This window comes from Pogoniulus pusillus, chromosome 43, assembly GCF_015220805.1.
Source record: "Pogoniulus pusillus isolate bPogPus1 chromosome 43, bPogPus1.pri, whole genome shotgun sequence".
Taxonomy (NCBI): domain Eukaryota; kingdom Metazoa; phylum Chordata; class Aves; order Piciformes; family Lybiidae; genus Pogoniulus; species Pogoniulus pusillus.
Genome location: NC_087306.1, coordinates 976,734 through 991,049, shown reverse-complemented (window position 1 = coordinate 991,049; position 14,316 = coordinate 976,734). Strand labels below are relative to the sequence as shown.

The window sequence follows — 14,316 nt, the reverse complement described above, 5'->3', positions numbered from 1 at the left end:
GGCGGGCGGGGCGAAGATGGCGGAGAGCGGCCGGGGCCGGCCCGGGGCTGCCGCCGGGGGCAAGGCGCTGACCGCGGAGCAGGTCCGGGCGCGGAGTGCCCTCGGAGGGACCGGAGCAGGCCTCGGGCAGCGGGGAGGGGGTCCCCTGGCACCGTGCAAGGGAGGGTCCCGGGCAGGGCTCGGGCGCTGAGAGAGGCTGGAGCTGCTCCCTGCGGGGGTCCTGGCACCGGCCCTGGCACCGGGGGTGCCATTGGGCACCCGGAGGGGTTCCCCTGGCCCGGGGGCGGGGGAGCTCTGCTGCCAGTGAGCTCCTGGGGGTGCCCCTGGCCCCGAGAGGGATGTGCCTGGCGCGGGGGGCAGAGCGGCCCCGGCCTGGGGTGTCCTGAGCAGGGCCCTGGCACCGCAGGGCTCCCGGGCAGGCCGCGGGAGGGCACTGCCCCTGGGGGCGGCTCGGTGGTGTCCCCGGCGCTGGGGGGTCCCGGGGCGGGGGGGTGGCAGCCCGCGGGGCTCACGCCGTGCCCTGTGCCCGCAGGTGGTGGCTCGGTTCAACCGGCTGCGGCAGGAGCAGCGCGGCCTGGCCTCCAAGGCGGCGGAGCTGGAGCTGGAGCTGAACGAGCACAGGTCAGGGGCGGCGCTGCGCCCTGGGGGCCTTCCTCACCCCTTCATCACCTCCTCCTTCATCACCTCCCCCTCTTCTTCCTTTCCTTCTCCTTTTCTTCCCCCTCCCCTGCTGCCTCCCTCTCATCTTATTCCTTTATCAACTCCTCTTCCTTCTCCCCCTCTCTCCTCTTCCTCCTTTTCTTCCTCCTTCCCTACTATTGTCTCCCATTCTTCTTCCTCCCCCTTGCCTTCCTCCTCTAATGCTGCTCCCTCCTCTATAACCTTTGCTTATTCCTCTTCCTCCTGCCCCACTCACCCTCCTCTTCATCCTCCCCTATTTTATCCCACCCTTTTTCTCCTTTCTCTTCCTCCTCCAATGCCTTCCTCTTCTCTAAGCCTTTCACTTATTCCCCCTCCTCTTCCTCCTGTCCCACTCCTCTTCCTCAGCAGCCTCCTGTTCCTCCTCTTATCATAGAATCATAAAATCACAGAATCCAGCAGGTTGGCAGAGAGCTCCAGGCTCACCCAGCCCAGCCTAGCCCCCAGCCCTGCCCAATCCCCCAGACCATGGCACTGAGTGCCCCCAACCAGGCTTTGTTTGAACACCTCCAGGCACAGCAACTCCACCACCTCCCTGGGCAGCCCATTCCAGTGCCAACAACTTCCTCCTCACATCCAGCCTAGACCTGCCCTGGCACAGCTTGAGGCTGTGTCCCCTTGTTCTGTTGCTGGCTGCCTGGCAGCAGAGCCCAACCCCAGCTGGGCACAACCTCCCTGCAGGCAGCTGCAGGCAGCAATCAGCTCTGCCCTGAGCCTCCTCTGCTGCAGGCTGCACCCCCCCAGCTCCCTCAGCCTCTCCTCACAGGGCTGTGCTCCAGGCCCCTCCCCAGCCTTGCTGCCTTGCTCTGGGCACCTTCCAGCACCTCAGCAGCTCTCTGCAGTGGAGGAGCTCAGAGCTGGACACATCACTCCAGGGGTGGCCTGAGCAGTGCTGAGCACAGGGGCACAAGAACCTCCCTTGTCCTGCTGCCCACACTGCTCCTGAGCCAGCCCAGGCTGCCCTTGGCTCTGCTGCCCACTGGGTACTGCTGCCTCCTCTGCAGCTCCTCTCTGCCAGCACCCTCAGCTCCCTCTCTGCCTGCCTGCTCTCAGCCACTCTGGCCCAAGCCTGTAGCTGCTTGGGGTTGTTGTAGCCAAAGTGTAGGACCCTGCCCTTGGCCTTGTTCAGTCTCATCCCATTGGCTTCTGCCCACCCACCCAGCCTGTGAGCCTGTCCAGGTCCCTGTTCTCCTCACCCTCTTCTTCTCCACTATTGCATCCTCTTTGTCCTCTCCCTCTTTTTCATCCTGTCCCCTCTCCTCTTCATCCTGCTGCCCCTTGTCTTTGTCCTTCCCCTCTTCCTTCTCCCCCTCCTCTTCCTTGCCCTCTTCTCCTCCTCTCCCTCTTCTTTCTCTGCTGTTGCATCCTCCTCTTGCTCCTGCTCCGCTTGCTTCTGCCCTCCTCTTCCTTCTCCTCTTCTCTTGACCCTCTTCCTCCTCCTCCATTATTATTACATCCTCTTGATCCTGCCCCCTCTCCTCTTGATCCTGCCCCCTCTCCTCTTGATCCTGCCCCCTCTCCTCTTGATCCTGCCCCCTCTCCTCTTGATCCTGCCCCCTCTCCTCTTGATCCTGCCCCCTCTCCTCTTGATCCTGCCCCCTCTCCTCTTGATCCTGTCCCCTCTCCTCTTGATCCTGCCCCCTCTCCTCTTGATCCTGCCCCCTCTCCTCTTGATCCTGCCCCCTCTCCTCTTGATCCTGCCCCCTCTCCTCTTGATCCTGCCCCCTCTCCTCTTGATCCTGCCCCCTCTCCTCTTGATCCTGCCCCCTCTCCTCTTGATCCTGCCCCCTCTCCTCTTGATCCTGCCCCCTCTCCTCTTGATCCTGCCCCCTCTCCTCTTGATCCTGCCCCCTCTCCTCTTGATCCTGCCCCCTCTCCTCTTGATCCTGCCCCCTCTCCTCTTGATCCTGCCCCCTCTCCTCTTGATCCTGCCCCCTCTCCTCTTGATCCTGCCCCCTCTCCTCTTGATCCTGCCCCCTCTCCTCTTGATCCTGCCCCCTCTCCTCTTGATCCTGCCCCCTCCTCCTCCATCCTCTATTATTGCATCCTCCTCTTGCTCTCCTCCTCCTGCCCCACTCCTCACCCTCCTCTTCCTCCCTGCCAGCCTGGTGATAGAGACCCTGCGGGAGGTGGACCCCACCCGGCGCTGCTACCGCATGGTTGGGGGCATCCTGGTGGAGCGAACGGTCAAGGAGGTGCTGCCAGCCCTGGAGAACAACAAAGAGCAGGTGAAGAGGAGGGGAACCCCCCCTCGTTTTAGGACGTTCTCAGGGACCCCCTTTTTGGCTGCCAACCTCTTCCCACCCACCCCTCTTTGATTTGTGTCTCCCCCAGATCAGCAAAATCATCGAGACGCTGAACCAGCAGCTGCAGGCCAAGGGCAGGGAGCTGAACGAGTTCAGGGAGAAGCACAACATCCGCCTGGTGGGGGAGGAAGACCCCAAGCAGCCCCCCAAAGAGGGCCCCGAGGGAGCTGGGGCCAAAGGGGGGGCCGCTGGGGTCTTGGTTTCATAGCCTCCCCCCAACATTTCCCCTTCCCCCCACTCTGTGTCGTGGCTTTGTTAAATAAACCTGGGTTGGGCTTCCCCTGGGCACTGCTGCCTCTGCGGGGGGGGAGGGGGCAGGAAAGGGGCTGCAGGCCTGTGGGGGAGACTCAGATAGGGTCAGAGCCCCTCCCGGGGTGGGCTAAGGGTGGGGCAGCCATTTGTTGGGATGTAGGGGGCAGGGAGCAGTGCCAGGTGGGGTTTGGGGCTGGGTAGCAAAAAGCCTGCCCTGGGGTGGGGGGAGAAAACTTCACCCTCCCTCCCCCCCCCCTCCCCATCCCCCTGCCCCATCCTCATCCCCCCCGGGCTTGAAGTGCTGGGGAGCAGCAAAATAAAGGGTGGGTGACATGGGAGGACCCCCAAATGAAAGGGGTGGGTGCCAGGGGGAAGCAAGTGCCCATGTGTGGGATATGGGGGGACCCCGAAATGAGGGTGTATGAGGGCACCCCAGAATGAAAGGATGGGTACCCATGTGTGAAGTGACCCCAGAATGCAGAGTAGGTGCTTCTGGGGGGACCCCCAAAATAGAAGAGTGAGGGTGTAAGGGGACCCCAAAATGAGGGGGTGGGTACCCATGTGTGGACCGTGGGGGCTGGGTGCCGTGGATGGGTGGGTGCCCGGGCCTGGTGCCTGTCCACCTGGGGGAACCTCAACATGGGGGTGGGTGCCCCTGGGGAGGTCCCAAAACTGGGGGTGTGTCTATGTGTATGCTGTGGGAGGGACCCCAAAACGAGGGGATGAGTGACATGGGGGTTGTGTGCCCATGTGTGTGCCATGGGAGGACCCCAAAGTCGGGGGGCAGGTGGTACAGTGGGGTATGTCCATGTGTATGCTGTTGAGGCACCCCAAGATGGGGGTGGTGCTTCTAGGAGACCCCCAAATGAGTGGGTGCCGTTGTGGGGTGGGCATCTGTGTGTGGACTGGGCAGAGACACTAAAAGGGACAGGTACCCATGTGTGTGCCATGGGAGCACCCCAAAGCAGTCAGGGGGTAGGTGCTTCTGGAGCACCCCAAAATGAGGGGGAGAGGGGTGGCATGGGGGGGTTGGGTGCCCACGTGCGAGCTGTGAGGGGCCCTCAAAAGCAGGGTGTGGGTGCCCATGTGTGCCATGGGGGGCCCCAAAATGGGCTGGTGAGTGCCATGGTGGGGGAGGGTCCCTGTGTATACTGGGGGACACCCCAAAATGAAGGAGCGGGTGGCACGGCAGCGTCCGTGCCCGTGCGTGGGCCCTGGGGGGACCCCAAAATGAGAGGGGTGGGTGCCGGTGGGGGGTTGGGTGCCCACATGTGTGCTGCTGAGGGCTGTGAACACCCCAAGAGGCAGGGGCAGAGCAAGTGGCGCAGGTCCCTGGGGACGTTTCGGTGGCACCGGGAGGTTGCCGCCGTCCCCCTGGGGCTGGCAGAGGTCGGTGCCTGCTGGCACAGGCTGGCGTGCGGCGGCACCCCCCAGGGCGCGGGGCGGGGTGGGGGCACAGGAGGGGCAGAGGCTGCTGTTGACTGTACACAGCCACCTCCCCGTCCCCGGTCCCCGCACCCTCCGCCGGGCCCAGCCGGTTCCCCGCAGCCACCGGGGCCATATAACCCCAGCGCCGCGTCCGCAGCGCTGCAGGGGACACCATGGAAGCCACCAGGGCACCGCGGCTGGCAGAGGCCGAGCGGGAGAGTTTGCTGGGCTCCGTCCACGGCGTCTCAGGGCCCGGTACCACCCCCGGGGGAGGGGGGGGGGGGCATGGGGACATCGGCGACCCTTTGTGTGCCCAAGCCGGGGGCTGGGGACCCCTCCGCGGAGCAGCCAGGGAGGGAACTGGGAGTGAGGGTGAGGGAGGTGGCGGTGAGCCGGGGGCAGGACGGGAGGAGGTGGTGGGGAGGGGAGGATTTGGGGGTGACAGTGCCATGTCCCCGCAGTGGTGACAGCCACCCGCATGGCAGGAGCGGCCATGTACGAGCTGGTGCGGGTGGGACACGCCGAGCTGGTGGGGGAGATCATCCGGCTGGAGGGGGACATGGCCACCCTCCAGGTCTACGAGGAGACCTGTATCCTGGCACCGCGCCTGGCACCCTGTGCCTCGCCACCCCACCCCCGGCACCGCGTCCTCTCCCCACCCTCCAGCCTGTCCCTGCCCTTCTCTCCGTCCCCCCTGTCCTTTCTTGTCCCCTTATCCTCCTTATCCCGTTCTTCCTCCTCGTCCCTCCTGTCCTTCCCTGTCCCCTTGTCTTTCTCTGTCCCTTTGTCCCTCCCTGTCCCTTTGTCCTCCCTCCTCATCTCCCTGCCCTTCCCTTCCCTTCCGCCCCTTCCCGCTCTGCTCCCCCTGCCCCGTCCTTGTCACCCTCCCCTGCCCCACCCTGTCGCTGCGTCCCTCCCATCCTGCCTCCTCCCTGTCCCACTTCATCCTGCCTTGTGTTTCTTGTCCTGTCCCCTCCTTGTCCCCCTGTTCTGGCCTCTCCTTGTTCTCATTATGTCCTGTCCCCCGATCCTGTCCTGGTCCCTCTTTATTCCTCTCGTCCTGTCCTGTTCCATATCTCCTGCCCCCTCCCTGTCCCCTCACGCTCCCATTCCCTCCCTGTCCCCCCAATCTTGCTCTGTCTCCGCTCTCCTGTCCTCTCCCTGTCTCCCCCAGCTTGCCCTGTCCCATCCCTTTTTAGTCTCCACTATCCTGCCCCCTCTCTGTTCCACTCACCCTGCCCTGTCCCCCCCGTCCTGTCCCGTCCCACTCAGTTACCCTGCCCCCTCTCGTCCTCTCACCTTGCTCTGTCCCCTCCTTGTCCCTCCCGTCCTGCTTTGTCCCGTCCCTTCCTAATCTCCCCTATCCTGCCCTGTCCCCCCGGTCCTGTCCCCTCCCTGTTCCGTCCCGCCTCATCCTGCCCTGTCTCTTCCTTGTGTGTCGTGGCCCCCCCTCCCCCAATCCCTGTCCCCTCTATGTCCCCATGCTCCTGCCCTGCCCCTTGTCGCTCCGGTCCCCCTGTGCCCATCTCTCGGTGGCCTTTCCTGAGCGGGGGTCGCAGCGGGAGTGCGGGTCGGGGATCCTGTGCTGCGCACGGGGAAGCCTCTGTCGGTGGAGCTGGGACCCGGGATCCTGGGATCCATTTTCGATGGAATCCAGCGGCCGCTGCGGGACATCGCGGAGCTGACTCGCAGCATCTACATCCCGCGGGGCACCAACGTCCCCTCCCTGCCGCGCCACCTCTCCTGGGACTTTGTCCCCAGCAAGAACGTGCGGGTGCGTGTCACCGAGGGCGTCCTGGGGACACAACAGAGGACGTGGGGATGCGGCGACGTCCCTGCTGCCTGCTGGGGACCTGCGCCGTCAAGGACATCCCTTGGCAGGCTGGGACACGGGGAAGCGGGGACATGAGGACACAGAGACACGGGAACGTGGGCACATGAGGACGCAGGGATGTAGGGACGCGAGGACACAACTATGTGGGGATACAGGGACATGGGGACACAGGCATGTGGGGACACAGGGATGTAGGGACATGGCAATATTGCTTCTCCCATCACCTTGTCCTCATTGAGGTCCTGCATCATCATGACCACCCTTTGCCAGGCTGGGACACAGCAATGTGGGGACACAGGGACCTGGAGACATTCCGTGTCCCAGCACCTTGTTCCCATTGGGGTCCAGCATCTTCATGGCCACCCCCTGCCAGGTTGGGAGCCACGTCACTGGAGGTGACATCTACGGGACAGTGGCTGAGAACTCCCTGATTCAGCATAAGATCATGGTGCCACCTCGCAGCCGGGGCACTGTCACCTACATCGCACCCCCTGGGCACTACAGCGTCTCGGTACGGGCGGGCGGTGGCGGGTGACGATGTCATCCCTCCCGTCCTGCTCAGTTCACCTGTCCCCTCGCCCTGCCCTGTCCTGTCCCCTCCTTGTCCCGCCCTGCTCTGTCCTGTCTCTGTTCCTCCGATCCTGCCTTGTCCCCTCCCTGTCTCCCATCCTTCCCTGTCCCTCCCATGCCCCCCACCCCGCGCCGTTTCCCTTCCCTTCCCTTCCCTTCCCTTCCCTTCCCTTCCCTTCCCTTCCCTTCCCTTCCCTTCCCTTCCCTTCCCTTCCCTTCCCTTCCCTTCCCTTCCCTTCCCTTCCCTTCCCTTCCCTTCCCTTCCCTTCCCTTCCCTTCCCTTCCCTTCCCTTCCCGTCCCTTCCCTTCCCTTCCCTTCCCTTCCCTTCCCTTCCCTTCCCTTCCCTTCCCTTCCCTTCCCTTCCCTTCCCTTCCCTTCCCTTCCCTTCCCTTCCCTTCCTCCCCTGTCCCCTGCTCCGCTTCCCCTGTCCCGTCCTGGCCACACTCTGCTGTTCCCTCCCTGTCCCAGCTGCCCCACTCTGTTGCTTCATTCCCCCCCATCGTATCCCCTCCCTGTCCCACTCATCCTGCCTTGTCCCCCTTATCCTGTTTCCTCCTTGTCCTCCCTACCCTACCCTGCTCACCCTGTGCTGCCCCCTCCTTGTCCCCCTCATCATGTCCTGTTCCATACGTCCTGTCCCCTCCTGCCCTTGTCCCCTTCCTGTCCTTCTCTAGTTCCCCTGCTCCCTCTCGTCTCCTCATCTCGCCCTGTCCCCTCTTTGTCCCTTCTGTCCTGTCCCCTCCCCGTGCCCCCGATCCTGCCCTGTTCCTCTGCCCTGTCCCTTCCTTGTCCCCCCCGCATCCCTGCTCCATCCTTGGCCCCATGCTCTTGTCCTTTGCCGTGTCCCTGACGCTCTGCTCCCCCTGGCCCCACCTCTCGGTGGCGGGGAGGGGGCGGGGACGCGATGCTGCGCTCAGTAAAGGCTCCATCGGGGGAGCTGGGATCCGGGATCCATTCCAATGGGATCCAGCAGACGTTGCAGGACAGTCTTGACCCCATATGTCCTCCCTGTCCCGCTCCAGGACGTGGTGCTGGAGCTGGACTTCCAAGGCAGCACCGAGAAGCTGCAGATGCTGCAGGTGTGGCCGGTGCGGCAAACGAGGCCGGTGGCGGAGAAGCTGCCCGCAAACCACCCCCTGCTGACCGGGCAGAGGGTGCTGGATGCCCTCTTCCCGTAGGCACACAGACGGGGACAATAGTGGGAGATGGGGACAAGGACTGGGATGGAGATGGGGGACAGGGATAGGGAGAGTGAGGAAGCTGGAGATGGGGAGTGGAGACTGGGAGAGGAGACAGGGGTGGGGATGGGGGAGACGAGACGCTGTAGGGGGACAGAGCCATCCCTGGGGACAAGGTGGGGACAAAGATGGGACGAGATGGAGATTTTTGGACAAGAATGGGCATGGGGATGGGGGTGGAGATGGAGACAAGTATGGGGATGAAGATGGAGACAGGGATGGAGATGGAAATGGGGACAGGGATGGGGATGGAAACAGGGGTGGGGATAGAGATGGAGACAAGGACAGGGATGAGAATGGAGATGGGGACAAGGATGGAGTGGAAATGTGACAGGAATGGGGATGAGAACAGGGATGAGAACAAGGATGAGAATGGTGATGAGGACAGGTACAGGGATGGAAATGGGGACAGGGATGGGGCCAGGACCTCCATGGTAGAACGTGTTATGGGGGCACCATTCCTCATTGACAGCCACTGCCCATGTGCCCCCCTATCCCCAGGTGTGTCCAGGGTGGCACCACAGCCATCCCTGGGGCCTTTGGCTGCGGCAAGACAGTCATCTCCCAGTCCCTCTCCAAGTACTCCAACAGCGACATCATTGTCTATGTGGGCTGTGGTGAGCGCGGCAATGAGATGTCCGAGGTCCTGAGGGACTTCCCCGAGGTGGGCACACACCTCAGGGTTTCACAGGTGGCACAGGGCAGCTGGGCCCCGGGACCCTTGTGACCAGGTGGTGATGGTGGTGCCAATCTCTCCCAGCTCACCATGGAGGTGGATGGCAGGACGGAGACCATCATGAAGCGCACAACCTTGGTGGCAAACACCTCCAACATGCCAGTGGCTGCCCGGGAGGCCTCCATCTACACTGGTGAGTGGGAGGAACTGGGCATGGGTGAGGGTTCATGGGCATGGGTGATAGTCCATGTCTGGGTGAAGGTCCATGGCATGGGTGATGGTACAAGGGCACGGGTGAGGATTCGTGGAATGGAAGAGAGTCTGTGGCATGAGTGAGTGTCCATAGCACATGTGAGGGTCCTTGGGCACAGCTGAGTGGGTGTAGGCACATGTGGGATCCACAAGCACATAGGTGTGTGGGCATGTGTGAGAATCTGTGGGCACATGTGAGCATGCACAAGATGTATGACCATGCATGGGCACACGTGAAGGTCCATGGGCACATGTGAGTTTCATGGGCACACATCAGGGTCCATGGGTACATGTGACCCTGTGTGTCAGTAACACACCCCTTGAGGCCACGCCTGTGCCCAGCCACATGCCCAGGTACCCAGCAGAGAGGCAGGTGAGAGCTCACTGGAGCACATTCCCAGCGCATGAGGGGCACACACCCAGCTGTGGCTTTGCCATGGTGGTGACAATCTCGTGCCAACCTCATGCTACCCTGGCAGGCATCACGCTGTCCGAGTACTTCCGTGACATGGGGTATCATGTCAGCATGATGGCAGACTCCACCTCACGCTGGGCGGAGGCCCTGAGAGAGATCTCTGGGCGCTTGGCAGAGATGCCAGCAGGTGAGGACCTTCCCCCCAGCTTCCGGGGTGGGCATCTCTCGAAGGCCTCTCCCTCGGGTGCCCTGTGCTGATGTCAGGCTGCCTGCAGACAGTGGGTACCCTGCCTACCTGGGTGCCCGCCTGGCATCCTTCTATGAGCGTGCGGGGCGAGTGCGCTGCCTGGGGTCCCCCACCCGCGAAGGCAGCGTTAGCATCGTTGGAGCGTGAGTAAGGGAGAGGTTGTGGGGTTGGAGACACCCCCACAGCCCTCGGGACACCCCCACAGCCCTGCCCACCCCCGAGCCCAGCAGTGCTCCCTGTGCCAGGCGCGCCCCCAGTACTCACCATGTCCCACGTTCTCTGTGTCTCGCAGTGGTGCTCACTGGCCTTCATGTCCCCATCCCATCATGTGCCCATATGCCACATCCCATCCTCAATCCCATGTCCCAAATCCCCATCCTCATCTCCATCCCATGCCTATGCCCATTCAGTCCTCAGTCCTGTGTCCCACATCCCTATCCTCATCTTCATCCCATCCTCAATGCCATGTCCCACAGCCCTCATCCTATCCCCATGCTCATCTCCAGCCCATGCCCATGCTCATTCCATCCTCAATCCTATGTCTCATATCCCAGAGCTCACATCCCATTCCCACTCTCCATCTCCATTGGTGTCATCACCACCCTCATCTTTGTCTCCTTTGCCCATTTCCAATGCCATTTCCATGCCCATCCTGTGTCCTGTATCACACACCTCATCCCTGCCCCATCTCCATCCTTGTCCCCATCCTCATTTCCATCTCCACATACACCTCCACTCCATAACTCTGTATCCATCCCTATGCCAGACCCCAACCCCCATCCCCATCTCATGTCCCGTATCCCACTGTCATCTCCACCCCCACTCCTGTCACAATTCTATGGCACATATCCCACATCCCATCCCCATCTCCACCCCCATCTCCATCTCTGTCCTGTATCAGACATCCCCAGCTCCATCCTATTTCATTTCCATCATCATATCCATATCCTTGTACATCCCCCTCCCTATCTCCATCCTTATCCCCATTCCTGTCCCTTTTCCCATCTCCATCCCCATTGCTGTCCTCACCTCTATTCCCATCCCTGTCCTCATCTGCATCCCACCTCCATCCTATGTCCCATATCCCACATCTCATCTCCATCCCCTTCCCTATGCCATCTCAAGAGTGTCCCCACCGGGAGGTGACTTCTCGGACCCTGTCACCTCAGCCACGCTGGGCATTGTGCAGGTGAGCAGCGTCCCCAGCTCGTCCCTTGGCAATGTCCCCATTCAGCTGAGCAGGGACTCCTCCATTGCCCCATGACAATGTCCCTGTTCAGGTGTGCAGGGTCCCCTCTCGTCCCCTGGCAATGTCCCATTCAGCTGAGCAGGGTCCCCTCCTGTCCCTTGGCAATGTCCTCATTCAGGTGTGCAGGGTCCCCTCCTGTCCCTTGGTGGTGTCCCCAAGGTGGTGGCAGTGCGGTGTCCCTCGCAGGTGTTCTGGGGGCTGGACAAGAAGCTGGCGCAGCGCAAGCACTTCCCCTCGCTCAATTGGCTGATCAGCTACAGCCGCTACCTGCGGGCGCTGGAGCCGCACTACGAACGGCTGCACCCTGAGTTCCCGGCGCTGCGCAGTCGAGCCCGCAGCATCCTGCAGGAAGAGGAGGAGCTGGCGGAGATCGTCCAGCTGGTTGGGAAGGTGAGGAAGGGGAGGGTGGCGGGAGGAGAGGCAGGGGGAGTGGGGAGGTGGTATGGGGATGGGAATAGGGATGGAGGTGGCGGTGGAGATGGAGGTGGAGTTGGGGATGGGGATGGAGGTAGAGATGGGGGTGGAGGTGGGAAATAGATACGGGATATAGAACATGGGATGGGGATGGAGATGGAAGTAGAGATAGAAGTGGAGGTGGGGATGGAGATGGAGGTGGAGGTGGGGTTGAGATATGGGATATAGAACATTGGATGGGGATGGAGATGGAACTGAAGATGATGGAGGTGGAGATGGGATGTTGAATATTGGACAGTAATGTGGGATGAGAATCAGGATGCTGTGGGAGATACAGAATGGGAGCAACTTGAGCAAGGAGGCCTGGAATGGGAAGGGTGGGTGTGGGCTGGAGAGCAGAGCTGTGGGATGGGACCAGGGTGGGGGTGTGGGGAGGGACACTACAGAGCCACGCCCTGTAGGCATCCCTAGCTGAGGCTGACAAGGTGACACTGGAGGTGGCCAAGCTGCTCAAGGATGACTTCCTACAGCAGAACGGTTACTCCTCCTATGACAGGTACCCCCCTAGCCCACCGCACCCCCAGGCCACCGCAGCCCCCCCCCAGGCCACCACAACCCCACCAAGGCCACATGCAGCCCTGTGTCCAGCCCTCTGCCACCCCCTGCCCAGGTTCTGCCCCTTCTACAAGACCGTGGGCATGCTCCACAACATGGTGACCTTCTATGAGCTGGCTCGGCATGCCGTGGAGGCCACTGGCGAGCGCCGCCTCACCTGGGCCACCATCAGGGACAGCCTGGGGGACATCCTCTACAAGCTCAGTGCCATGAAGTTCAAGGTGAGGCCCTGCTGGGCTAGGGGAGGTGGGGCCCCCCACAGTGACCTGGGGACATGCAGGGTGATCATGTGTGTCACCACAAGCTGAGTGCCACAGAGTTCAAGGTGGGACCACGGTAGGGTCAGGGAGGGATCCCCACAGTGACCTGGGGACACACAGGGGTGGTGTCACCACAAACTGAGTGCCACAAAAGTCAACGTGGGACCATGGTGGGGAGGGACAGGGACCCCTACAGTGACAGTGGGACCCCGACAGGGACCCCTACAGTGACACTGGGACTCCCACAGTGACCTGGGGGGGATACAGGATGATGTTGCCACAAGCTGAGTGCCATGAGGGTCCACGTGGAGTGGGGTAGGGACACCCATAGTGAGGTGGGGACATCCGTAGTGACATAGGGACACACGGGGGTGATGTCACCACAAGCTGAGTGACACAAAGGTCAAGATGAGGCGGGGTAGGGGCCCCTACAGTGACATGGTACTGGACCATGTCCAGAGAGGGGCCATGAAGCTGGGGAGGGGCCTGGAGCACAGCCCTGTGAGGAGAGGCTGAGGGAGCTGGGGGGGTGCAGCCTGCAGCAGAGGAGGCTCAGGGCAGAGCTCATTGCTGTCTGCAGCTGCCTGCAGGGAGGCTGTAGCCAGCTGGGGTTGGGCTCTGCTGCCAGGCAAGCAGCAACAGAAGAAGGGGACAGAGTCACAAGCTGTGCCAGGGCAGGTCTAGGCTGGATGTGAGGAGGAAGTTGTTGGCAGAGAGTGATTGGCACTGGAATGGGCTGCCCAGGGAGGTGGTGGAATTGCTGTCCCTGGAGGTGTTGAAGCCAAGCCTGGCTGGGGCACTTAGTGCCATGGTCTGGGAGATTGGGCAGGGCTGGGTGCTAGGTTGGGCTGGCTGAGCCTGGAGCTCTCTCCCAACCTGCTTGATTCTGTGATTCTGTCAATCTATGAGGACCCCCACAGTGACCTGGGGATGCACAGGGTGAGGTGGGGACCCCCACAGTGACCTGGGGATGCACAGGGTGAGGTGGGGACCCCCATAGTGACCTGGGGTTACAAAGGATGATGTCACCACAAGCTGAATGCCATGAAAGTCAAGACGGGGTGAAATAGGGACCCCCACAGTGACCTCGGGATCCCCAGAGCAAGGTGGGGACTGGGAGGGTGATGTGTCCCCCCCGTGTTCCCAGGATCCAGTGCGGGACGGTGAGGCCAACATCACTGCAGCCTTTGCCCAGCTGAACGAGGAGATGCAGTTGGCATTCCGCAACCTGGAGGATTGAGGAGGGGCAGGAGAGGACGGGGGGGGGGGGGGATGGGCAGGGTGGGACAGTCCCCAGGAGTCACCCCAACTCTCTCCCCAATAAAGGTGGTGGCCCTGGTGTCTGGGCATGGCTGTGTTGTGGCCATTGGCGGCAGCAGGTTACAGGTGGTGGCATCAGAGCCTGGGGGGGGGCACCAGGGGCGAAGGTCCTTTGGGTGGGTGTGGAGAGAACAGTGATGCTCTGGATGGGACCTGGGGGTGGCAGTGACACTGCAGGTGGGACATGGAGGTGGCAGAGACTCCCTGAGTGAGATGTGGAGGTGACAATGATGCTCTAGGTAGGACACAGAGGTGACAATGATATTCCAGGTGAGACCTGGAGGTGACAATGACCTCCTCCAGTGACAACCCTCTGGGTGGGACATGGGGGTGACAATGAAGACTTGAGTGATACATGGAGGTGACAATGATGCGCTAGGTGGGACCTGGAGGTGATAATGACCCCCGAGTGACACATGAAGGTGACAATGAAGGCCTGAGTGACACAGGGAGGTGACAATGACACTCTAGGTGATACATGGAGGTGACAATCACCCCCCAAGGGCACATGGAGGTGACATTGACTCCCGGAGTGACACA

The 14,316-nt window shown here is 62.0% G+C and overlaps 3 protein-coding genes across 3 annotated transcripts; 2 read left to right on the top strand and 1 right to left on the bottom strand.

Annotated features, from left to right (window-relative positions):
- Positions 1 to 3,284, top strand: PFDN2 (prefoldin subunit 2). The gene is made up of 4 exons (XM_064176175.1): positions 1 to 82; positions 533 to 621; positions 2,804 to 2,927; positions 3,034 to 3,284. The coding sequence occupies exons 1-4, from the start codon at positions 17 to 19 to the stop codon at positions 3,211 to 3,213; spliced, it is 459 nt and encodes a 152-aa protein (XP_064032245.1). The 5' UTR covers positions 1 to 16; the 3' UTR covers positions 3,214 to 3,284.
- LOC135192631 (uncharacterized) lies at positions 1,697 to 2,708 on the bottom strand (the record flags this gene model as incomplete). Its single annotated transcript, XM_064175901.1, has 1 exon — positions 1,697 to 2,708. A coding segment is annotated over one exon (960 nt), but the record flags the coding sequence as incomplete, so codon positions are not given.
- A 1,291-nt stretch (positions 3,285 to 4,575) lies between the features above and the next one.
- On the top strand, positions 4,576 to 13,710 carry LOC135192792 (V-type proton ATPase catalytic subunit A-like). The gene is made up of 14 exons (XM_064176178.1): positions 4,576 to 4,940; positions 5,147 to 5,275; positions 6,245 to 6,459; positions 6,893 to 7,030; positions 8,113 to 8,264; positions 8,830 to 8,992; positions 9,089 to 9,197; positions 9,736 to 9,858; positions 9,947 to 10,061; positions 11,044 to 11,107; positions 11,354 to 11,557; positions 12,043 to 12,137; positions 12,252 to 12,417; positions 13,604 to 13,710. The coding sequence occupies exons 1-14, from the start codon at positions 4,859 to 4,861 to the stop codon at positions 13,694 to 13,696; spliced, it is 1,848 nt and encodes a 615-aa protein (XP_064032248.1). The 5' UTR covers positions 4,576 to 4,858; the 3' UTR covers positions 13,697 to 13,710.
- The last annotated feature ends 606 nt before the right edge of the window (positions 13,711 to 14,316 follow it).